This window comes from Dissoconium aciculare, assembly GCF_010015565.1.
Source record: "Dissoconium aciculare CBS 342.82 unplaced genomic scaffold K489scaffold_10, whole genome shotgun sequence".
Classification (NCBI taxonomy): domain Eukaryota; kingdom Fungi; phylum Ascomycota; class Dothideomycetes; order Mycosphaerellales; family Dissoconiaceae; genus Dissoconium; species Dissoconium aciculare.
In genome coordinates this window covers 679,529-703,374 of record NW_022984960.1, presented here as the reverse complement: position 1 = coordinate 703,374, position 23,846 = coordinate 679,529, and the positions used below count along the sequence as shown (strand labels likewise).

The window sequence follows — 23,846 nt, the reverse complement described above, 5'->3', positions numbered from 1 at the left end:
TGCCTCAGGCAGGATTTTGTAACATCGCATCGAGCATCGTAAGGAATCAAGATCGAGCAAGTATACAACTACAAACGTGCGAAGCGTACCGTTACCGCTAGACTTCCCTTTGCACAGCATCCAAAACTTTCGCGACCTTCTTCAAGATATCCTCAACGCTTTTGCCAACGTTGTCGGGTGCCTTGTTGACGGCCTGCCAAATCTCTCCGTGCTTCGGTGCATTATCTGTACATCGACCGACAATTTCCTTCACCTTCTGTTCCGTGCCGTGCATCAGAGCGAACTTGTAATACCATGCCCAGGTGTCACCCTGATCGGGGTCCAAAATAATCGCTTTTTGGAACCAGTTGTCCGCTTTATCCAATTTTCTTTCCGACCAGAAGATGCGTGCGGCAGTCACGAAAAGGATTGGATCGCTGTCGGATTGCTGGATGGCCTCAAGAATACGCGGCTTCCTGTGTGTCCGGGACTCCAAACTCCAGATGCGCTCACTCCAAATCAGACCCGACTTGGGACACGCTTGAAGTGCCTGGGCCATTTTCTGGTTGGCGGCTGCCATATTTTTCGCTCGCACTTCGAGCCGTACAGATTCTGTCCATAGTTGTGGATTGTTTGGTATTGCCAATCGAGCTCGATCTAAGATAGATCTTGCCCTGACGATAACATGCATGCGCTCCTCAAGTCGGCTTGCCAAAAGCCATAATGGAACGCTCTGACTGCATTTCCGAGTGCCGGCGTTGTATGCCTCGCGCGCCTGTGGTAACATCTCCTTGGCTTCGTATATTTGACCTTTCAGCATCCAGAGTTTAGGTGCGCGTGTGTCGAACGAAGCAGAAGGTAAATTCAATGCTTCATTCACCAGCTCGAGTGCCCTGTCAAGATTTCCTAGCTGACGCTCGTACGCGGCACTCTTGATCCAAACTCTGTCAGTTCCAGAAGCTTTGCGGGCCCGGTCGAACAGGTCTCGAGCACGCTCCGTTTCACCAGTTTCTGCTGCAAGCTGTACTGCTGCAAGGTAGATGGGTTCGCTTTCTGGGTTCTTGTGGAAAGCATCCTTTAACACATCTCGGGCGCCATCAAGGTCGCCTGCTTGCTGTTTCAGCTTGGCAAGCTGCATCCACAATTCAGCCGTACCAGGAAGAGCCTTAGTGCCGTCTTCCAAGACCTTTGAAAGCTGATCTTTCGTTCCATGATTTCTCTCGAGATCCGCGGCTGACAGCCAGACGCTGTTGCGGTTGTAGAAGATTTGGAGGGCGTACGCATAGATAGCTCGCGCAGTCTCGAAACGCCCTCTCGCCGTCGAAGATTTAGCGTCGGCCAACCAAATCTTCTTCCGCTCGTCGTCTTCGTCTAGACCCCACCCGAGCGTCTCCTGAATGATTGCGCGACATGTCAGCAGCGCACCCTCAGACTCGCAAATTTCCGCTTGGCCAATCCAATCCTCACGCTTCAGCATTGCGGATTCCTTTGTGAGACTTTTCACCGCACGCTTCATAACCGACACCACCAAATTGTCTTGTCCTCTTTGCTCTTGAAGTCTGGCTGCTGCGATCCAAATGTCGGGGCTACCCGGCACAGCCTGACGCGCCTTGTTCAACACAACTTGAGCTTGATCCGGGGTCTCTAGTCGAGCCAATGCAAGCCAGAGTTCCACCGATAGCGGGATTTTCTCGGTGGCGGCGTGAAGCAACAGTCGGGCATCCTTGGGGTCCTCTGATAGATTTACAAGTTCCTTCCAAAGCGCCACGGATTGTGGGTTGTAGTCAAGAGCGCGCATCAGGACTCTTTTCTTTTCATTCGGAGTCGATTCAAGCTGGAACGCCTCGAGCCACAATCGAACGGACCGGTTGTTCTTATCCAAAGCATGCTTTGCTACGATCTTCGCATCGTGTATATCGTGTGTCTTGTGCATACGCAGCGATTCTAGCCAGACATCTTCGTTTTTCGGACACATCTCGCACCCTTGACGGATAGTCTTGCGAGCTGCCACATGCTTCCCAGCATACTCTTCGAGTCGTGCCGCAGCAATCCAGCCGGGACCATGGCGCGGGTTTGTCTTTGTGACTGATCCCATCAAAAGTCGAGCGCGATTCACGTCCCCCACTTGGGTCTCTGCAGAGCCGATCTCGGAATTGGCCAAGCTGGTGAGATAACCCTTGGGATCTATCGTTGTGCTCGTCCCAGAGACCGAGTCCGCACCCGACGCCTGCGACTGCGCAGCTTGGTCAAGGCGAGACTGCAGAGCTCGATCTCTGGCAGTACTTATTCCCGCCAAGTTTGTGGTGGTTCCATCTGGTTGATCTGCTGGGTTGGCCGCACTGCCATCTTCCTGTATCTCGGTCCCTAGCTCCATGCCATCTCTGGCACCTGCCAACACCGAGTCCGGAACGGCATAGAAACGTTGTTTTAGGTCTTTCTTAGCGCGCTTGTTCTTGCCCGTGAGGTCCCCAACGTCCGGAATATTGGCCCATTCCTCGTCTGCTATTGTGCCAAGTGCACGTTTGAGGTCGTTGAATTGCGCAGATATCTTCGGATTCTTTCGTTCGAGTTCCTCGGCGGCTTTTCTGTCTCGTTCTTCCCTATAGAAATATCATGTCGGCATGCTGTCTTCTGGTTCTGTACTGCAAAGAGAATGAACAACATGGTCTTCGGCGTGCGAACAACATTTGTGAACGAAAAGTAGACTCACCTTGCAGCTTGGCGACGTTTTCCCATTCTCTCGTCCACCGCCTGGTAGATTCTGTCCGCCTCATCATCGTCGCGATCGAAATTACCCCCCGAGAACAGACCTGCTTCATCGTTGTCCGCGTCCGCAAAGTTCTCATCTTCCTCATCTTCTTTCTTCTTCCCTCCACCGTATGCAGTCGGTACGGCGAGGCCAGTGGCGGCTGCGCGCTTCGCGAGAAGCTCCTTGATTTGTTCGTCACTCGGTCCATCACGAGCAGGTCCAAGGTCAGAGCGTGTGGTGAAGCCGGTGGCACCTCGACCTAAACCTGCGACATAGTTCTCGGGTGCCTTTTGCGTGAGGAAATTTAGACGACCAGCCATTTTGACTTTGTCGTAGATTTAAATTTCGCAATGCTGCAGATTGATATGAACTTTGTTCGGACGAGAAGCGTAAACTTATGCAGTCTCACTAAGAGCAGATTGACAATGTAGGTCGCATTTCCGGATTCGCCGCATATGGCTGTCACTTCATCGCGTGGCTGACGAAGGTATTGCTAGTTGTTTTCGGCGAATACAAATTGTCTTGAACATGCGACATTCCTACATCTATACCTAGGTAGCTAACGCGGCGTTGCTCGTGACGTGGATAAGCTCGCATGACTCAGTGACTCGGCAAACCTTCTCCGGCGTCTTCACAGGCATCGACGTGTGCACTCATTGCCGACGACCGTTCTAATTTTATGCTACTGAGTCACGGCATCACAGTAGCCGATGCCTTCGTCGAAACGTAAATCGCTGACGCGCGACCAGGGGTCATGGATTGATATTCACCGCAACTCTGTGGCCGGCGCCGTCTCTACCACCAATCCAACGTTTCCTCTTACCCACCTTTTCAATATCTCTAGCCTCAGCATCAAACAGTGCCGGATCGATGTCTGCCGACAGTGTGACCTGTAGTGTGAGGACCGGTCGCTGTTTTTCATCGGCAGTCCATATTGCTCTCAGTGCAAGGCGTTTGTGTTGCTGAGAGACATATCCGGAGGGATATACACTTCCTATGAGAGCAGCGACTGCGCCGATGTAATTAACCCACCAGAGTATCCAGGGGGACGGCACCAAGCGTTCGAGGCTCTGTTTGAACTTTTCATCGTTGGGTGGTACACTCCCGCCCCATCTCGCGCACAGAAGTAGGGCGATGAGTGTCCGCGATTCATGCAGTACACCGTGCACGCCTGCTAGGATGCCTGATGTTGTGCTTCTGAGGGCGGCCGTCGCTTGTAGTTCTTTCGAATGACTTGAATGATAGTACATCATATTTGCTAACGTGTCGAACAAGTCTGTGGTCAATACCGATTTATAGTCATCAGTAGCCTCCTTGGTAGAACCGGCTGGTAATGCATCCTCCAATAAGCTTGCCAGCGCCTCGGACATGCCGCTAACGTCGAATGGCTGAGTTGCGACAACCAGCGGATTTTGGGCTCTGATCTCATTCGAAAGTGAGGCGAATAAATATCCCTCTCGTACGCCACCTTGACAGAAACGCACGTCTTTGACTTGGGTAAGAACTTCTGCGAGAACATTGACAAGCAGTGCGACAGCAGGAACTTGGCCGGCCCTCCTGTCGGATACCCTGAATATCGACTCCTCTTCATCTTGGGATGATAGCGAGGTTTCAGCAGCTGCTTTTACTTGTTCGATGCTGAGAAAATCGCGCCTGCTAGCTCTGTATCCATTGATGACTGGGATTGGGTAGGGGTCGATGCTGTGTCGACCCATAAGCACATAACCCCAGCCTCGAAATCCTCCGCCTGAAAGGTAAAGTGTAATTCCACCATCCTCGAAAGCGGAAGCCTCGAGCTCGGGGGGAACCTTTAGTTCGGAGTACGCAGTTGTGAGCGCTCCCTTAATCTCATGTTCGAGCTCTGCTACTGTGCCCTTGCTTTCTGCCTCTGCCAGGCGTCTTGAAAGAGCAGCTGCACCATAAGGCATACTCACCGATCCTCTATCCGGCATTTGAATCCCGGCGTTTTTTGATCCTTTGACTAGCCAGCTTAGTTGAGTCGATCCGCCACCAAGATCCATGACAAGTCCACTGACTTCAGGCAAGGAGCTAGCGACTCCCAGTGCCCCGATGCGGCCTTCTTCTTCCTTCGAAAGCATCGTGACAGTCCAGCCTACCTCGTCCTTGATCCGTTGGCGGAACTCGACTGAATTGAGGGCGGTCCTAGTGGCCTCTGTGGCAAGCACAGTCACATTTTCATCCGGTACGCCATAATCGATACATGTCCGCTTGAATTGCTTATAGGCCACCACGACAGCCGAGATGGTCTTGTCGTCTATAGGCACCCTCTCGCCCGATGTGGAGTATTGTGCATCGTACAAAGAGATACCCACTCGATGCTGGTACAAGGTAGGCATGACCCTTTGAGTAGGTGGTTGCAGACTTGATATGGAGAATCGAATACCATTGGAGCCCATGTCCGTAATGGCCCGTAGGTATTCGGCCTTGTACGGCAAAAGCGTCAAGGCCATGTTTGAGGTGAGCGAGTAGTATTCGCTGCTTGGATGTCAAGGTTGTCAATACACAGATACGTAAACTCGGGAATAGAAAACGATGTCCTGATGTTGACAAGTTTGAGATTGTCATACAATCACGATGGAAAATTAATTTTGGTCAAGGGACTCGATCATAGGCGACACTGGGCATGGTTTGGGAATGTCTACGCGCGAGTTGCGCAGAGATTTCCACCGCTTGCGAATGCCTACCTGGGTAGTTCTCGTGTTTGACCTGCTTCGGCTGCTCGAATACTCGCGTGACCACCGCCAGCCTGAAGCGGCCCAAAGATCGCGATCCGTTATGCTTGAATGCGGCCTCGGCGATCAGGCATGTATGCACTCATGGACTGAATTCAATCTTCGACCCGTTTTTGTATTCTTCGTGAGCCTGTGATCCTACGAACGCCTCTAACACAACTCCACCTGATGTGGTTGATTACAACGGTGTTGGCAAGTTGGCCGAGCGCGACTGCCATGATGTAATTCGACACTACAGCCCTCAGGGTTTCTGGAGTTGTTCCATCAAAGGCTACGCGCAGTCGCTCGACACAGCAGTCGTGAGTGCTAATTAGATGAGCTCCCACGCGACACGCGTAGCAGCATCCAGTGCTGAGGCATTCGTTCGCCCAAGCTTTTGATCTGGATATCAAACCGCCAAAGACGCCATGAATAACCAATCTTTCCGCGATTTGCTCAACAAAGATGCGCAATCCTCTGGCGCACCAGCATCTGCCTTGGGCACCAAAAAGACGACACTCGTTCCCACAACATCACGAACCGCTCAAACGAGTTTGAATAGCACAGAGTTTGCGCGACAAGTGCGAGAACGACACGCTGGCCTGCAGCCGTCCAAAAAGTTCAAGTCGTCGGTGCCCATGGGCAGCAAAATAGCGGCTGGCTACACTGACCGTGCCAAAATCCGAGCCGAAGCTGAGAGGCGCGATGAAGAAGAGAAGATCGCGCGGGTCAAAGCATTGGAAAAGCAAGTCAAGCTAGGCAGCTTAAGTCGCCAGGATTTCGAATCACTCAGCGAGAAAATAATGGGCATCGATTCGTCGCAGAAGGTGCCAGTCAAAGGCCTAGATAAGGAGCTGCTGGCGCGCGCTAGAAGAGGGGAATCAGAACTTGTCGACAGAGCAGGCGAGGATCAAACACCAGCTATTCTGGACGTTGATGCCGAGCTTGACAAACTTGGCGAAGCTGATGTGGTAGCACCAGAACGAGTGAACAGTGAGAAAGTAGGCATTCGAGCGCCAATCCAGGTCGCTGGCGTCAAACGCTCTCGAGACGAGATCATGGCCGAGCTCAAAGCCAAGCGGCAAGCAATTGCAGAAGAAAAGGCAAGAGACAAACCCACGTTTGATCACCGATGGCGCAAGGTGGGCGAGCAGGCAAAGCCGCGGATCGAAATTGATAAAAAAGGAAGAGAAGTTCTCGTGACCGTGGACGAGGATGGTATCGTAAAGCGCATGGTCAGAAAGAAGCCAGCAACTGCACAGGGCGAAGATACGGACGTTGTGGACAAGACCAAGCCTGTGCTTGGTGCGGATTTTGTCATACGAGATAGGATGCCGGTCACTACGAAAAATACTACTGATAGTGAGGATGACGATGATATCTTTGCTGGTGCAGGGACCGACTACAATCCCCTCGGTGAAGAGGTAGACGACGATGCGAGTAGTGATGACGAGGCCTCACCTACATCACTACAACAGCCGGCAGCACGTGAGCCCTCCGAACAAGAGACACCTGCAGCAGCGCACGATGACACGCAAACGACGATTCAACGCAACTATTTTGGAGATCGCAATGACATACCTGAGGAACGGGAAGCCCCCCGCCTCGAGATGATCGAGAACATTATCAAAAAGGCGGCCAATGTCGGACTTGCGCGCGCTGTTGAAACGACGGACGAGGAAAAGCTTCGGGATGAAAAACGAGCTAAACTACTCGCTCGCGACCGTGATCTGGACGACATGGATCTCGGGTTCGGTGACAGCAGGTTCGACGACTTTGAGGATGGCGAAGAGAGCACAAAGTCGCGCCTTTCCGAGTGGAAGGAGTCTGGCCCAAGCGGCGGCGATTCAAAAAGGGGCAAGGATATCTCGGCGAGGAAGCGCAAGCCGAAGAAAAGGAAAGGTGACGTTAATAACATGGACGATATCATGCGCGTCCTCGAGGGACGCAGGGCTGCGAAACCCAAGTGATCCGACCCCTCACGTGACCATGAGCGAATGCCGACGTTGCGTTGGTTTCACATCCAAGGGCGATGCGAAGCGCGCCGCCGAAGAGCTTGGACTTTTTGGTAATGTTTCCGTGACGGTTTTCCTGCAAAGGGCGTTTTATTTTTACAAGCACCGAGGCAATGCCGGATGGACTTTGCGGCTCCTCCCGGGCGCTTATCAGGCGCCAGACCAGCCCAGCCGGCCGCGTCCCGAACATCATCAGACCAAAGACATCTCGGTAAGTCTCGATCTGGCAGTGCGTGAACTCGAACAGGACTCGAAGTGTCCCGATAAGCTTTGCAAGCGTGTGTATTCATAGCGGCTTTGTTTCACGATGTTGTCTACGCCGCAATATTGCATCTCTATTGATATCCAGCAACGAAGACAACATTATATGATCTTGTCGTGCCGGCAAAGAAGTAGGTTGTGATGAATCTCTTCAATTTCTGTTTCACATTCCTCCTGTTTAGCGATACCCCATTTTTGCTTGTGCAATTGATTTGCCATGGATTCATACACGCGACTTGAAAAAAGCATCCCTCGACCCTTCCCAGGACCAAGCTCAATTGAAAGTTTGGTCGCCCGAACCGCCGCGTCCGACGAGACCAATGTCTGCATGAACCTCCGACCCGGCGACTTCGTCGTTTCACGAGCTGGCTTCATAGCAACAATCGTCGTCTGCGCCCTCACCATCCTCATTTCATGGGCGGCTCTCGCCATGTACATAATCCGGGACCATCGACGACGCCGCGAGGCCAAAGTCGCTGTGCAGCGGAGCCGCAAAGCCCACTACGCCACCCGGATCTCGATGATGCAGCGCGAGATTGATGCCTCATATGGCCGACAATACTCGCAATGCCACCAGAACCCACCCGAAAATCCCTTCATGTGCAGCGACAGTTCGGTCGAACTCATGCTACCCGAGCGCGTCTGGGAAGTCCCGGCGGACCCGGCAAGGTTGGCGGCCAACGTGAAGCGGAAGAGCATGGCTCGTAGCCTGTTCTACGACAACACAGTCAATCTCTGGCTACCGAAACGATAGCGGCTCATAATAAATACAACATCTGTCAGACACACCTTTCACATACGACTTTTCACGAACATAATCAAATACGGCTTTGAGCTCTGGCAGCCTCCCAAGCACCTCCACCCTGGCTTCCGCGAAGCCGTGGACGACACACGACACGAACCATTCCATTGCCGTTCTCGGCGATGTGATCACGAATTTACGAAAACGTCTTTCGGTTAGCGTTTATGCCTCTAGCCATAGGCCTGGTCGATCGGGAAGCAGGAGTCCCTGCGATCAGAGGCGATGTATTCGCGACATAAGGAGAATAAGATGGTCACCCTCTATCCACATGCTCTAGAATTATATACATAGATGACAATTAGAAAACGCCTCCGGGGCAGGCCGCTAGGTCCTCAAGCGTTTATGGAACACCGCTCTCACCACATTGCACACTTTCCACTGATACATGGAACCAAACGCGTAATAAGAAATTATATTCTTCTTGTCTTGGTGGGTATCATAAATACAAAATCCCTCCTTCCCACCGCCGGCCGCGGCCGCCAAAAGCTACCGGCCCAGCGGCGGGTGTGTGAACCGGGGAGAAAGAAAGAAATCGGCCGCCCTTCGTTTTTTCTCCGTGCATAAATTTACAGATCCATATGTCCGCATCAAGCGTTCCCGATTAGACAGGGATGTCGTCGGGAGGCAGTTCGGGGGCCATAGGGAGGAGTAGCGAATGTCTTGCTGCCTCCCTCCACGATGTCTTGTACGGCCGCGCCCGGCGCAACGCGGAGAGGGATTGCTCCCGAGTGCGGACGACATAAGCAGCTGTGCGTTCTGCTCCCAACTCTTCCACCATCCCTCTCTTCTCCGCTCATGCCAGCAGACCCCTTCGTTCCCAACATAATTTCCCTCCAGCCCTTCCACCAGACGAGCTCCATCCCACAACGTTTTTCTTCATCCCCTCTCGTCTTCATGCCTTTGTAGTCCACTTTTTCCTCCCTTGTCCGTTCCTTCCGGGACGAGGGTAAAGAGGTTGATGAGCCAGCGAAGCAAAAATCAATAAACAAAAAAATAAATCACAAAGCATATGTTTTCTTTCGAAACAAATAAATCAAATTGACCACCCGTGGCTGATATCTTGGAGCCTGGTATCATTGCGGAAATAAGCGAGAGTGCGAGTGAGAAGGAAAATGCCGGAAACGATGATGGATGATGCGCGTATGGGGGGACGGTGCATTCAGCGCATTCAGTGCATTCAAGTCCCGCTCTCTAATGCATGCAGGTTTAGCAATTCAGGCCGCCCAGAAATGACGCGCGATGTAAGCAGATAGATTGGTCGATGGAGCCAGAGGCTTAAGCTAACGAGGATGAGCTCGATTGCCGGTTGTTCGCTGGTGGACGTGCCGCATGAGAGGGATTGGAAGTCGATCATTCCGAGATCAGACTTTAGACTGGAGGCGCTGCATCTTGCATCAGAGTCTCGCGGTCGACGCCTTCGTCGCGATAGGTGGTGGATTCGGTGTCGGCGAGCGGAAATAGGGTTTTCTCGAATTTCTCGAGGATGAGGCAGTCCGCCCGACATGTGGGTGAGATGGGCGATAGTCGGCGGAGGAACTTGATGGTACGTAGGAGGAGAGTTTTGAACCTGTCGTGGGGAACAAGCCTGTTCAAATAGGGGCTGCTGTATGTGGCGGACAGCACCAACATGTTGCCGAATTGTCTGAACGGCAGTCAGCAGGGTGAAAGATTTTGAATTGAGGTGTCTGAAACTTACGCATGTGCTGTTCCGTGGATGTTAGTGACGATGAGTCGACCGTCCATACCATCGAAAGCGACAGTACTGTGCATGGCTGCGTCAATACATCGCTTCGCAGCTCGCCAGATCGCACTGTCACCCATCTGCTGTATCGCCCTGAACAGGTGAATGTCGGCTTTGTCTCGAGGATTTCCATAAGCATCTATGGCGGCCTCCTCGAGCGTACATTTGTCGTTAACGAGGTGCGGCATGATATGCAGTGCGTAGTCGAGGAACGGCCGGTTGATGACGTATACCGCACCATAATATTTACCTCGCAGACGAGCATCCAGGATCTCGGTGGCTGGTGGATCATTGTCATCCCATTTCAATTGTTCCGGGAGGCCTTTTCGCCAGGCGTTCAGTACATCATCGTGGCCAGCAAGCATTACTTGGACAGCTTTGAGCGTTTGACCCAGACTGTCAGGTCCGTAAATCTCGGCGTGCACTTTGTTCAATCTTCTCCGAAGAAAGAGCAGGGAGACAAAGTACATGAGAATCCGATCAGTACCATCCCAGCCTCCGGATCCTTGAAGGGTTTCCATCTCATGCTCATGTTGAGGTGTCTTCAACGGGAAAAGCAAGAGGGGCTCCTTCTCCTGTATACCGCTGGGTGGGAATTTCATCTCTGCGAGGATATCCGTTTCTAGTTGGAGGCATGACCAGGCGGCGATGACGAGAAGAACGTGTCGAGAGTCCTTGATCCTAGCTTGACCACTTTCTTGGCCCTGCGGCTTTTCTCCATAATTGACCCAGTAGCTGTCATTGTAGAGTTTGTAACGATCCAGCAAGCTCAAAACGGCGCGACCAGCCATTTGGAACCAACTCATACTCTCTTTGACACGTGCCAACTGCCCTTTGAAGAGACCTGCAAGAATGAAAATCTGTGCGTGGATGAGGTCGTTTCCATCTGCTTGCTCTCCGATGATCTCTGACGCCTTTGCATAATATGACAAGCCAGGCAGAGCATCTATGTTCTTGCGGAAACGATTCGAAGTCACGCCGTTCGTCGGTGGTCCGGAAGTGCGCACCTCATGACGATATCCCTGTTCGGTCGGCGGTGTAGGCTGGTTGTGGGGTGTCGCTAGAGGGGATTGGGGTGACATGTGCGCCGACCTCATGATTGCTGAACCTGGAGAACTCATGCTGGCGAAGGAGGTGTTGACATCATTCGGCGCACCGCGAATTCCTGCCGAATGCGCAACAGCAGAGTTTGTCTGTAACCTTGAGTTGGGAACGAAGCCGGGTAACGGATCCTTGTGCAAACAGATCTTGCCCAGGGCAAGCACGAGCAATACAACGGCACTTGCAGGTGAATGCTCGATGGCCTCCCTTGGCTCGCGACGCATGTCGGCTTCATTTACAGTCATGATGGAAATGGCAGTTGAGCCGTTCGATCGTTGTCGCTTCATCGGCCGATTATCAGGGTCGCTCATGGTGGTAGGGGTGCCATGTGCCCCTCTGAATTGACCGGTGCCATATCGTCGGCTGAATGCATCGATCATTTTACGGAGTCGCTTTTCGTTCAGGATGGGGTGCATGACGTGAATATTTTGCAAATAGCTTTCCAACAATGCCTGGATCGTGTTCACATCAAGGTCGAGGTCACCCGTGGGTCGGCGACCACCTGGGCTGGCGGAAAAATCCATTCTGCGATCATCTGGAGGCCCGCAAAAGGCAGCGCTGCCCCAGACCCCATCGTTGGTGGGCGTGGGCGCATGCTGTGCTTCAGGACTGGGTTCGCCGTTGGTGGGACTGGCAATAATTCCGCTCTGAGTTCCGTCGGGTTCGTCAGCTGCTTCACCTGCAGTATACAGCCGGAGCATGCCGCGGTCCTCAGCCTCCATGACATAACCGTCGTTGAAATCGATCCCAGCCTCGCTGAGCAAAGGCTTAACACTAGGCCAAATTAGCAGGAGCTTGTGCGGAGCGGTGCGATGGTCGCCGAGGATTGCTGCGCGATCTTGCTGGGTCTCAGCCGGCTGCGGACTGTTTACGTTGTAGCCAGGAACGTTTGGCATCCCTTTCAGGTGTGTTCCTTGAGCGCCGATTGAGCTGGACTGTCCTTGCTCTACTTGCCGGAGCCTGGTTTCGAAACTGCTAATCTGTTCTTTCAGTTCTTCGAAACTTTGTGTATGTGCTTCCATATACGCCAGCAACTTTTCCATGTTCTTATCCGTCCTGAGGGAATTTGGATTAGCCAACGCGGCGTAAGTTTTAGCTGAAGAAAGTTCTTACTTTACGAGCGGGGGATCGCGGTAAACACATGACAGGTTGTTGTCTTTGCAAAAACTACAAGGCTGACCTTCGTCACATTTCTGTTTTCGCCCTCGGCATTGGTCACAGGCCTGTCAGGAACGATTAGCGTTCAAACTCATGTCGGTGTCCGCGAGAAACATGGTCCTACCTGTTGTGCGCGCAGATGCCTCCGTTTCTGGTTTGGCAGCGCAGCCGACGATGGGCCATACGCATGGCCTGGATACATCTGGCTTGGAGGGTATTGTGCGTGGTGATCGATTATGGGTTGGATGTATGGCGCGCCATGAGAATCGTGATGAGACGGAGGTGGTGCCTGTATGACGTGTGGGACCGGCGGCGGCGGCGCATACATGGTATGATGATCTCCATGACCCATCATCGGGGGGGGCTGTGACGATTGAGCACCGTCTGGGCTCGGTGGTGGATATGGCGGTGGGCCGCTAGGTGTAGTTGGGGTGCGCTCGTGTTGTGAATACGACCGCCCGCCTAGGCTCGGCGTGGCATGGCCGGACCGTGCGTGATTGTTGTACGGCTGCGGATATTCTTGCGCACCCTCGCGAGGATCATGAGGTTGCGCAGATGGATGTCGGAATGGTGGCAGGTGGCCTTGCTCGCTGGGAGAGAGAATAGGTGGTAGCGAAGGGCCAGATTTCGGCGGCGGGGCCTGGCTGGGATAGTGAGGATGTTGTTGCTGCTGTTGCTGTTGATGCTGCTGTTGTTGTTGTTGCTGTTGTTGCTGTTGTTGCTGTTGATGCTGTTGACGCTGAGGAAGCGGCGGTCCTTGTTGCGGATGGTGATGAGCAGGTGGTGGCGGCGCCGGCGGTGGTTGCTGTTGTTGTGATGGAGGCGGTGGAGGAGGCGGCGGTGGTGGTTGCGCTGATTGCTGGAGTTGAGGATGCGAATGCAATTGCTGGTAATGCAGGTGCTGCTGAGGTGCAGGAGGTGGTGGATGGTGCGGTTGATGCGAAGGTGCTCGATGGTCGAGGCCAGGCGGAAAGGCAGAGACAGGACCGTTGTGATGTCCTGCTGGTGGAGGTGGATGTGGTGGTAACAATTGAGGAGCGTGCTGGTAGGAAGGTCTCCTTGCATGAGGATCCATCGTAGTAGTCATCAAGCAGGAGGGACCAGTACCATGCGGTCGAGCAGGGCCACGCCGACGACAGAAGTTGGGCAATGTGCTGATGAGGTCAATCACAGATCTACTGTCTGTACTACTCTACTTGTGTCGACACAAGGGGAGCAGGAAGCATGGTCCCAGCTTCCGAGAGTGGCGCGCCTGGGAGGAACACAACTAGGCTCGGGGAAGTCAGGCAAGCCGACGTCTATCGAACAGCGGCGCCGAGTCGATCGAGCCCGGCGACGTGGGTAAGGCAAAGTAGGATAGGGATGTTTTATGCGCCTTGGAGTGAGGTGGAAGAGGAAGATTGGAGCTGTAACCTGTGTCCGCAGTCGGAATTGGCGGCGGATCGTCTCAAAGCTGCGCGCGCGCGGGCATCAGTCGCAGTAGTCTCGTCCGAGGGAAGACGCTTTGGCGCTTTCTTCTCTTCCAAGGTTCCCTTTCACCTCTGTGACGGTAAAACGGTAGCGGCAAATGGCAGATCACGGACTCTCACGATGACACAGCGCAGGGAACAGCCAGAAGCGACTGTGACGAGGGAGAGCGATGCCGACGCGTCGTATCGGCTCGGACAGGGTCAAGAAAACGACCGCCCTAGCGATCTGACTTTTATGGTGACAGGATACAAGCCGGGATTCGGATCACGGTGTCCAGGTAGCGGGAGGGTGGTGGTGGTGATGGTTATGGCGGTAGTGTCGGTGTGTCGGCTGGTGGTATTTTGATGTGCGCGCGCGCGTGCGTGTCAAGGCGGGAAACGAGGCGTACGAGAGGATCGTTGGTTGTAGTAGTGATGATGGCAATGGGGTGACGATGATGACGGTAGGTTACGAAAAGTATAAACCGCAGCGGGAAAAGTGCATGTACACTGCGCAGTACCTGTCCACCCGTCTGGGTGGGTGTGGATGCATACACGATCTGAGGGAGAGAGAGCCCGAGAGAGTGTGTGTGGGTGCGTCCCTCTCTCTCTCTCTTCCTGTCTCCGAATGGACGGGTGCATGGATGGTTTGTAATAAGAAAAGTGGGTGTAGGGGGGGTGCCCAGATGCTCCGGTGGACTGTGTGTGCGGCAGTCAAAACAGCGTGTGTGCCAGGCGCGTTGCGCGTATGGTCAATTCCGAGACACAGTTCCCACCTTCTGCCATCAGCATCTATCATCATAATGATTAATACCGAATGCATCATCACGGAGATCTATAACCTCGCCAATGATTGTCGTCACCGTCATCCCCGTCGTCGCCGATGATGGACATGTAGGCTCGGTCTCTCGATCCCCTGTTAGATGAATACGAAGATAATATCGAGGTCAGCCCGCTTGATATGGCGTTCGCCTATAGTACAATTTGCAGCGTCCTATAAAACGACAAGCATCTCATCCGTCGGCAGTGGAGACATGGCCAAGCTGCAAGCAGCGGTGACAGGGGCCCATTCTCCGGGCACAGACATAAACGCCCGCTGCTCCTCTAATCAGCACTGACGCCGAATGGAATGATCATGGAAGCGCACCATGAGCCATCACTGCTGCAGCTACTACGGTGCCCATCGGATGTGCATGGTGCAATATGCACTCAACACAAGATGTCAATACTGTACAATACACTCCGTTGTCACTACACTTGGATTGTGTGTCACACAAACAGGCGGCACCAGGAATCTTCGCTCTGACAATTTGCATCCACTACATTTAACTGATTGCGGCGTCCATTGGCCTGAACCTCCTTGGATCAGCAGAGTAATCACGCTGACGTGCAAACCTACCTAGGTCTGCTTTCGGTTCTCCACCTACAACTCGCACTTTTACCACCACGTATTCCTTGGCTTCCGTGCCGTCCCATCATCACCAGTCCAGATCTAAAAGAGAACAAAAACAACCCATTCCTATCTTGTGGCGCAGACCGGTCGGTAACGGAAGCTGCGCCAAACATATCGATAGTCTCCAAAGATCCATCCTGATTTCCGATCTGAAGGAGAGCTATCCTGGTATAATGAGTGCAGGTGCAGCTGGTCTTGACAGGGGTCAGCTTTGCGGCGTTCTTAGTGCAGGTGAGGTTGGACAAGACACACACCCACTTACACTGTCGTGCAGCAAGGTATGTGGACCGATGTACGCTGGCCAGCTGGGCGACACGAGTCATGCATACCGATGCATCGTCGGCGAGGGCGCGCACACGAAACATGCAGTAGTTGAACAATTGTACGGCATTGTGCATGTGCGATGTCCAGTATATAGGTGATTGGCACAATTGGTTCTTCAATTCCGCGTATTCATCTTCTGCTAAACACATCCGTCCCACGGGTACGACTCCTCACACGCTTGCTATTCGAACCATACCGCTTCATCGGGTCCCTGGATCTACCAGGGGATATTGCCGTTATGTGGGCATGGCGCGAGAGGCGTTCATGATTCCTCGATACGGCAAAAGCAACGTTCATCTGCTCAAGTCGTTGGAGGCATCAATATTGGCGATCTGGGTATATATCGGTACCGTGCTGGTGTTGTATGACAAGGTATCGAACATAGTCGTAGGCGAGAAGTGGGGCAATGTGCGGATTTGCCCATAGTACGTAAGATTGCGGCAGGGCCACTCACCACAGGAGGAGATGTAAGGCCTCCTACACGGCTCGTCAGGCAATAGATGAAGCCTTTACGTTGGAAAACGATGGAAGGATTTCTGTGTCAGTTTGATGAGACTCGGCATCGTCACTATCGAAGAGCAGCGTAGGATAGTACGGCAGGCGGTTCTGACCCTCTTGGCAGGCGAACAACATGCGGTATTCCAAATGACCCAAACGCATTCCGAAGCGAGTCAACTATGCGCGGCCGTCGTTTCATATACATGTGCCTGGGCAACGTGTTGTCGATCTACATGTGCAATGGAACCGCTGCTGTGGGTTGTGCCGATCACCGCGTTGGCCCTGCGCGACGGAGGAAACCGGGATCGCAAGCCAGCACAATTCCCTGCGAGGACTTATGCGAGACCAACCTGACAGTACGATTCCCGGAATCGCGCTCACCATACGAAAGGATGCATCGAACCGATGCTGCGAGTCCAAACAAATGCTATGTATGTGTGCGCGCGGATGTGTGTGCTGTAACATGTACATCTTGGCCTATTTCCGAACTTATTAAGCGGCTGAGAAAGAGCAAGCAAGCAAGCAAAAGGGAACCAACCAGGGACGAGCCGCTAGACCGGAGAGGCCCCATCCTGCCTTATTATTATTAACCAGATCTCGCGATGTAATGGCCACTTCCGGTTTAGCTGTACCTCGACACTCCGATTGCTGGGTCTCATGGAGGGCACACCGAATTCTACCGCAGCATCGTCCACCACCCCACCAGCCATCTCGGCGGCTCATGATTTTTACAGCACATTGCCCACCGAATTGGATCATCCTCGCAATCATTCGCCCTCCTCTGCGGACTCGTACACAAACTCCATGTAACAACATCTATATGAACGCCAGCATCATGCGTTCTTCGTATATTCAATCTACACGCGATAGGATCAATATCGGACGGTAGACCGTATGTTCCAGACATTCCCGACTCGTGTTCATCAATGCGACCAGTGCAGTACGAAACACACTTCTTAGCGCGATCATTTGACCAAGGTGAACTCTTCGACGAGTCAGGCGCTGGCAACGATTCAACACGATAGATGATGTTGATGATGCTAATCATCAATCATCGTAATGCTCGTGCGTGCAACCACCAACTCACCGCGTCCTGCAGGTTGTCGACGAGCACATATCCAAGCACAAGCCATTTAAGGGACGTGTGGGCATACCCTATAGCTGGTGCGCGTCCTTTACAGGTGCACCCTGCTGCTGCTGTCGCTGTCGCTGGCATGCTGCAACGCAGCGGTTTGACGATGAGAAGCTTCTTCTCCTCCGCGACAGATGACGCAAAATGTGCCCCCGAGTCGTCCCACTTGAAGCCTCTTCGAGAGCATTGCCTGCATGGCCGTAATGCTGCACGACCGATGCGTGAGCCAGATGATACCAATGATCTACGCGAACGTGCAGATGGAACCCTCGACGTGGGTCAGCTTACGAATGAGGGACATAATGAGCCAGCTTCGTGAAATACCCTGTCTTCATGGTCGGGGAAATCTTTTTCAGTTCGCCTTGTCCGTAGTCCCGTTGGTCGAGACATGAACCGCTTACCTAAAATATTTTAATTCATGGGACAGTTTCCTTGTTTCTCCCTCTGCTCTATCTTGATGAGGTGTAAGATGGTATCTGGTACCTTTCTGCCGAGGCGCCGGGCCGTCACACCATTTCGCTGTCCCACGGCAGAGGCGTCATCCGGTCTGAGCTGCGGCGTTTTTGCTAGCAATTGGGCTCGTTACGAGATTAAAGACTCGGTTGAAATTGATGACGATATCGACGGCGTGCACCTCGTGTCCCTTCGTTCGATTGAATCGACAGGCGCCACGGCGTTGAAACTATTGTGTGAGAGATATGATGGAAAACGTCGTCAGAGGCCAAGTCGATTCGTGGTAGTGCAGTTGGACACCCCCGAAATATAGTGGATTGGCGGAAAATTCGCTTGCGGCACATGTTCCGCACATACACCTGCTGCAAAGGGCGTTTGGCCTGCGCGGCGGGGCGATCTCAACCATTGAGCAGCACACACATCGATCGATACCAAGGAAGACGGTCCACCGCCCATCTTGGACCGTCAACTCCGAGTATTTGGAAGTTGGATCAAGCCTTGGAAACCTTATTGAAGCTGATTGGACACCGGTGACATCTCAGCAGCAACAGCTATGCCGATCATCATGTAGGAAATGTGCTATGAATCGACGAGGAAACACTGTAACCTGAATCGGCGGGTTTCGAGCAAGAAACAGCACAGGCTTCGACACCCAGATGTGCATTGAGCTTCATTTTTCCATATAGCTTTGGGGTGTACCTGAATGCACCGCATTGAACCAAACGTTCGAACCTCGATCAGCTGCAAGGCTTTGAGCCCCAACCCCGCTCTCCTCTCGTGTGTTCACTCGCGTCTCTGGGATCAGGAAATCCGCGATGTCCTCTCCCTCGCGGGAATGGTCGCATCTGCACAAATTGACCATTTAGATCGTCGTGCATATGCATCGGACGCTGACCTGTTATTAGATCACGCCAAACCTCAGACCGACCAAGCGGTTCTCTCGCACGCAGGATCGCATCGGTCATTGGCCGATGCCACTGTGGACTCCATCAATTTCTATACCTTGGCGTCATATGTAATCCCTGTCGAAGGGGCAAGTCCTGCAAGCCCTGCCTTCGCTTGCGACCGCTCCGGCCTGCAAACAGCGCATCTTGTGACAGCGCGCACCAAGAGCAACCCGCACCTGCACGTCCACAATACGCAGACAACCCCATGCAACTATCACGACATGAGTCGCGCTGGGCAGATTGGCGGTTCGCTGGGAGGGGGCGAGAAGAGCGCCTTGGGCGTGGTCGGTTGTTGTCTTCGTCCGTGCCACAATTTTGGATTGGTGAACGCGGCGTCCCATACCAGAGTATTGGAATCGGAGTGCCAGCCTAGTTGGAAGCTTGCCCTGAGGCGCCCGGGGAGTAGTAGAGAAGCCGAGGAGCCTCCGTCTTGCGTGCCGTCTGACACTACTTCTCAGAAAAGGCAGTGCCATATGGTTGTTCATGCGATCTATTGGAAGACGGAACGCCGTAGATTTATGCCCACCAGCGTCGTGGAACGCTGCCGACGGGTCTAGTCGTGAGGCTGGAAGCCATGGTAATATCCGTAGCCTGCGATCAATCACTATAATACATTACACAACACACTAGCTGCGGCAGGAGGAAAACACGATCATCAATGATCGTTGGCCGCGATGCGGAGAAATGTCCTAACGAGGGCGAACACGGTCTGCCGTGAACCACGAGCCATCCGCCGAGACAGACCATTGATCACGTGGACTAGGATGTAAGCAGACATTGCTAATATCCAATAACTTGGCATCATCACCGCTTGTTGATGAAGAGAGCAGTCATGGCAGCGTGCCGTGGATGGTGCAGCAACTGTTAACAGCTCTAGCGCGAACAGGGCACGAGTTCGCTTGAGAATCAAATATTGCCCACGTCTGATGAGGAGGAAGCGGTAGGACATAGAGCATGTGAAGCGGTCACAGCATTGCTGCTGACCTGGAATTCGTCCCTCGACCCATCGTATGCATATCTGAACTGAGAGCAGCACGTGAGCAGTATGTAATCACCTGAGTGATCATGATTTCTCTGACCAACGCCCGCGCATTGGCGACCTTCGAAGGAACAATTGTGGACCATGTGAAGTCGTGCTTGACCCAGCCATGTGTATCCACGAGCGCGCGTGCAGCGAAGAAGCCGAGCATTTGCCAGATATAGAAAGGGGCCTATTTGTCACAGCGTTGCATTTCCCGGGCCCAGCTTCGTCATTGGATCCTGTACTGTACCTCGTCTTGGGAGCATAATCCTTGCAATTGCGAACGACGATCTTTTCCTCCATATCGCAAGGTCGACGGGCGATCTCTGGATGTTCGGTATCTCGTGGTGGATGTCCCTTGCCCGGCGGAATCCCGCGCGGTATACCTCCCCTTATGGTTTAGCCCGGCCCGCTCCTCCGCTCGATGACAAACAATCAGAACATCACACAAACCGTACTCGAACATCCTGGACAGACAGCACGTCGCAAGAGGACGATTAGAATTACAGCCGACGACGATGTGCACTGCGTCGCATGAGTTGCAGGGATGATTGTTCCCAGATTGCCATGTTGCCATTTAACAGCAATGCTTCGGCAGATGATACTTACCGCATTCGGGTCTTATAGATTTCCAAGGCTATCTGTCCCAACATCCAATCCACCGGGAGAGGAGAGCGTAGAGGTATCATGGAATTCCTCTCTCGTGTCTTCAGGCAAGAATAAGCAAAGATCGGCATCTTTATTGCCTATATCCTCTCTTTGCACACACCCATCTCCACCACACCCATGCTCTCTCTTATGCAATGTTTGGAATAGAGTAGTCTGTCGAAGATGGAAGGACCCTGGCCGTGGTATTTATTTTTGGCATTCGGCCTCCCAAAGGACTGTTGGGCTGATGGTGATTGCAGATTGATCGTTATTTGTATTCGGTCCTTGCCTCCCCCTGGTTACATCCGCCGGTTGTGGGATCTTGAAGGAGCCTTCTCACCACGAGTTCAGGGTCTGCAAATTTGTGGATGGTGAGGCTGACTCTGTGCAGATTTCACAAATCTGATTGCAAGGATGTTTGATCCGGTGCTCATCATCTGATCAATTTGTCATCATCATGAGTCGAGTAAGGATCTATTGATATGTCGGACTACAGATTGCAAGCGAGATTACTGAAAATCTCTCGTCAGGGTACTTTTCGTCAATCACAACCCCAAATCCACAACAACCCTAACTTAGCACCAACCCTAATCATCTGATGGGCATCACATTTGAATGACAGTGACATGTCTTCATGATAGAGGTGATGTGGGCGAATGAAGAATGAGAGTTCGCTATCACGTCAGTGATGAGTTGTTGTCGATGGCCTTGACGGTGTTGTGGAAGAGTCATAGATTATCTCCGCTTCCACATTCGACAAAAATACCTGGAGACGACTAGAAATTTGCAAAGATACCATGAATATATTGTACAAATCGTGTTACTCAAGTATAACCAGATACGCCTGAAGCTCTCACCATGACGTTAGGGAATGTGAGTGCCATGGTCTTCGTTTCTGCGAATCGCTCGGGTTGACCTCCACCATGAAACCCCTATACGCCGAATTTCGCCCAGAAGCATACCGAATCGAGGCAAATATTCATAGAAGGAAAAACCAAATCCGATACTTTCGTTCAACCCTGATCGTTAACATTTCCTGTGACGCCGTCGCGAGGCCGTGGTTCAATCGGCATAGCCAGAGGGCCAGGTTCAGGGGTCGCGGCCTGCGATCCGTCGCCTGCATTCCAAGTATCGTCGCTGTTGAAGCCCAGGTCTTCCACGTCGCTCCCTTCAAGATCGAAGCTTCCAGGAACACGACGAGCGGCACCTTCCGGGGTGCGGTAGAATCCGAAATCGACAGCGTAGGCCCCGTTCGCAAAGCGATCTGCGATTCGCAGCATGATTGCGACCAACGCTGCCGGGGGACCCAAGAATTTTGTGACGGCCTTCTGCATCAACCCTGATGTCAAAGCCTGCTGTTGCGCTTGAGAGTGCCGTGAGGCAGGAGATGATGTGGACACGAGCGACGCCCTTGAGGACATCGATGAGAGCATCCGGGCTGGCGAGTTGACGGTGCTTCCGCCCCCGATCGATCTCCGAGCCTGGATTCGGGCTCGAATTTGCGCATAGGGGTCTTCAGAAGTTTGATATACACTGCTGGCGGTCTTCTGGACGATGCCAGGAGACGGCGCCAATGCCATCGGGCTTGCATCATCATCTTGTACCAAAGCTTTCTCGGTCGTGATCGTTGCGACTGGACTTTTAGATTCAGTTTCGACGATGTCGATAGCCAACGGATTAGCCTGTGAAGAGGGCTCATTATGGGTTGATTCTCCCAAGATGTGGCGTCCAGACGTTTCTGGGACAATTGGCTGCTCTGCGACTTCGACCTTATCATAGCTGACAAGCCCAGTGTCATGACCGTCAGGATCTACAAGTGAAGAATCCGAGTCCCTGTTCATATGTGAAAGTTCTTTAGGCAGGGTCTCATGCCCTCGGTCTTCGTGCTCGCTATGAAGAGGCACAGCTGATTCGAAACCAGCGCTCGAATCTGGCGGAGAAGGGGGCATCGCAGTAGGGATGTCTTGAAAGCTTGTAGTCGCAAGCGCGCTTTGCGACGCGTTGACTTCGGCGACAGCTTGCAGCCTTCTTGGAGGTGTTCTTTGAGCTCCAAACTGCGGCGGCGAGGTGACGGAACGCAGTGCTGTAAGGCCGGCGATTCTCTCTCGAACTGATGGCCTTGTTGGAGTCCGGTTTACAAATTCCCTAACGTCCTCTGAGGGACCGGAAGCATCCGATTGCGTCTCATCCAGAGAGCTATCATAGCTATGCGCCGGCTCTCCATCACTTTCCACATCGCTTGTGTAATCCTCCTCATCGCCCAGGCTGGGTGGCTCCTCGCCGTCCTCCGGTTTCCAACTGTATGCCCTTGCAAGTCTCCACTTCTTTGCTGGACCATGGCTTTTTCTTCTCCTCTGTCTCACAACTGGTTCTTCTGGTGGTAGATCTACAGAGAACCCTCGTGCAAAAGGACATGCTGTGCGCTCATAGAACAACACCTTCCTTAATATATCCTCAAATTCGGCAACCTTCGCTATGTCCTCTTCCGTCTCGCCAGGTAACTCAATGCGATAATACGTGTCGGGTAGCGCAACCCTCATCGCAAACTTGCTCTTACCATCCACACACCAACATTGACTGCGCGGCATGACAGCATGCAGCAGCGATCCTGAATGAATGAATGAAACCGACCCCGGAACACGATAGATCTCCAGAGGTCCATTTGCAATTGTTCTCTCTGTAGATGTCGCCCAAGGCAGGATGCCCGCCTCGGGACGATCTGGCCCGGTATTTCTGCTGCCCGATCGACCGGCAGAAGCAGCGAATTTCACGACCTTGGCTGCCGGATGCACATACAGCGTTTCGATGCCGTCAGCGGCACCAATCTCAGCTTCGGAAGGAGATGCAGGCGTTGCAGAGGCGGCAAGGCGAGTTGGGAGAGTGAAGGATCGGTTGAGACCCGTCTGCGCATTGCGGGGCGTCTGGTCCGGCGTTGCAGGCGCGATAGATGAGGCCATGATGGACTGCCGCCCTGTATCGTCGGCTCACGAATTTCGTGCTGCGATCGCTTTGGTGCTCATGTCGAATCAGACAGACTCGACAGTCGCGCAACGAGCGGCGCTGTCTCGCACGGGTGGTGACTTGGGTGGAGATTCATGAAGGTGCTATTGGTCGTCCTTTGCTGGTACAGCAGACCAAGCGCTGTCCATCTGGACCCGGTTCCGGGTGGCAGCTCCGATGGATGTCTCAGATGTGGAGACGTCCCGGTCGAGCTTACACCCTTCCGTAGCCCGATATTGATCTCGGGCCAACGTCTGACAATACACCATTTACATTTACCTTCTGGCGGACCTGGGCAGTTGCAAAATATCCTTCACTGGTCAAATCTCGATCGGATCGCACGTTCAATGCGATACACTCAGTGGCACGGAAGCGCACATAGAA

The 23,846-nt window shown here is 53.0% G+C and overlaps 9 protein-coding genes across 9 annotated transcripts; 4 read left to right on the top strand and 5 right to left on the bottom strand.

Annotated features, from left to right (window-relative positions):
* Window positions 1–97: 97 nt before the first annotated feature.
* On the bottom strand, window positions 98–3,048 carry K489DRAFT_323751 (uncharacterized protein; the record flags this gene model as incomplete). The annotated part of the gene is made up of 2 exons (XM_033601721.1): window positions 98–2,579; window positions 2,690–3,048. The coding sequence occupies 2 exons, from the start codon at window positions 3,046–3,048 to the stop codon at window positions 98–100; spliced, it is 2,841 nt and encodes a 946-aa protein (XP_033457747.1).
* Window positions 3,049–3,264: 216 nt separating this feature from the next.
* K489DRAFT_40504 (Ppx-GppA-domain-containing protein) lies at window positions 3,265–5,489 on the bottom strand. The gene is made up of 3 exons (XM_033607140.1): window positions 5,434–5,489; window positions 4,663–5,224; window positions 3,265–4,536 (listed from the first exon to the last, which is right to left on the bottom strand). Exons 2-3 carry the CDS (start codon window positions 5,197–5,199, stop codon window positions 3,481–3,483), a joined length of 1,593 nt encoding a protein of 530 aa, XP_033457746.1. The 5' UTR covers window positions 5,200–5,224; window positions 5,434–5,489; the 3' UTR covers window positions 3,265–3,480.
* Window positions 5,490–5,888: 399 nt separating this feature from the next.
* On the top strand, window positions 5,889–7,883 carry K489DRAFT_416121 (uncharacterized protein; the record flags this gene model as incomplete). Its single annotated transcript, XM_033608179.1, has 2 exons — window positions 5,889–6,900; window positions 6,982–7,883. 2 exons carry the CDS (start codon window positions 5,889–5,891, stop codon window positions 7,428–7,430), a joined length of 1,461 nt encoding a protein of 486 aa, XP_033457745.1. The 3' UTR covers window positions 7,431–7,883.
* Window positions 7,884–7,953: 70 nt separating this feature from the next.
* Window positions 7,954–8,490, top strand: K489DRAFT_411930 (uncharacterized protein; the record flags this gene model as incomplete). The annotated part of the gene is made up of 1 exon (XM_033607863.1): window positions 7,954–8,490. The coding sequence occupies one exon, from the start codon at window positions 7,954–7,956 to the stop codon at window positions 8,488–8,490; it is 537 nt and encodes a 178-aa protein (XP_033457744.1).
* Window positions 8,491–9,906: 1,416 nt separating this feature from the next.
* Window positions 9,907–12,102, bottom strand: K489DRAFT_390095 (uncharacterized protein; the record flags this gene model as incomplete). Its single annotated transcript, XM_033606571.1, has 2 exons — window positions 9,907–10,180; window positions 10,235–12,102. 2 exons carry the CDS (start codon window positions 12,100–12,102, stop codon window positions 9,907–9,909), a joined length of 2,142 nt encoding a protein of 713 aa, XP_033457743.1.
* Window positions 12,103–15,693: 3,591 nt separating this feature from the next.
* Window positions 15,694–16,376, top strand: K489DRAFT_382643 (uncharacterized protein). Its single transcript, XM_033605427.1, has one exon. It carries the CDS (start codon window positions 15,836–15,838, stop codon window positions 16,187–16,189), a length of 354 nt encoding a protein of 117 aa, XP_033457742.1. The 5' UTR covers window positions 15,694–15,835; the 3' UTR covers window positions 16,190–16,376.
* A 2,173-nt stretch (window positions 16,377–18,549) lies between these two features.
* Window positions 18,550–19,350, top strand: K489DRAFT_372460 (uncharacterized protein; the record flags this gene model as incomplete). Its single annotated transcript, XM_033603338.1, has 1 exon — window positions 18,550–19,350. One exon carries the CDS (start codon window positions 18,550–18,552, stop codon window positions 19,348–19,350), a length of 801 nt encoding a protein of 266 aa, XP_033457741.1.
* Window positions 19,351–19,399: 49 nt separating this feature from the next.
* Window positions 19,400–19,837, bottom strand: K489DRAFT_40378 (uncharacterized protein). Its single transcript, XM_033607098.1, has one exon. It carries the CDS (start codon window positions 19,740–19,742, stop codon window positions 19,449–19,451), a length of 294 nt encoding a protein of 97 aa, XP_033457740.1. The 5' UTR covers window positions 19,743–19,837; the 3' UTR covers window positions 19,400–19,448.
* A 1,387-nt stretch (window positions 19,838–21,224) lies between these two features.
* Window positions 21,225–23,814, bottom strand: K489DRAFT_382642 (uncharacterized protein). Its single transcript, XM_033605426.1, has one exon. The coding sequence runs from the start codon at window positions 23,417–23,419 to the stop codon at window positions 21,476–21,478; it is 1,944 nt and encodes a 647-aa protein (XP_033457739.1). The 5' UTR covers window positions 23,420–23,814; the 3' UTR covers window positions 21,225–21,475.
* Between the last annotated feature and the right edge of the window lie 32 nt (window positions 23,815–23,846).

Coding starts and splice junctions, on each gene's coding strand:
- K489DRAFT_382642 (XM_033605426.1), bottom strand. CDS start 23,419: ATGGCCTCATCTATCGCGCCTGCAACGCCGGACCAGACGCCCCGCAAT.
- K489DRAFT_382643 (XM_033605427.1), top strand. CDS start 15,836: ATGTGCGATGTCCAGTATATAGGTGATTGGCACAATTGGTTCTTCAAT.
- K489DRAFT_40504 (XM_033607140.1), bottom strand. CDS start 5,199: ATGGCCTTGACGCTTTTGCCGTACAAGGCCGAATACCTACGGGCCATT. Junction 4,537..4,662: donor AAATGCCGGATAGAGGATCG/GTGAGTATGCCT, acceptor TCCGAACTAAAG/GTTCCCCCCGAGCTCGAGGC.
- K489DRAFT_40378 (XM_033607098.1), bottom strand. CDS start 19,742: ATGTCCTACCGCTTCCTCCTCATCAGACGTGGGCAATATTTGATTCTC.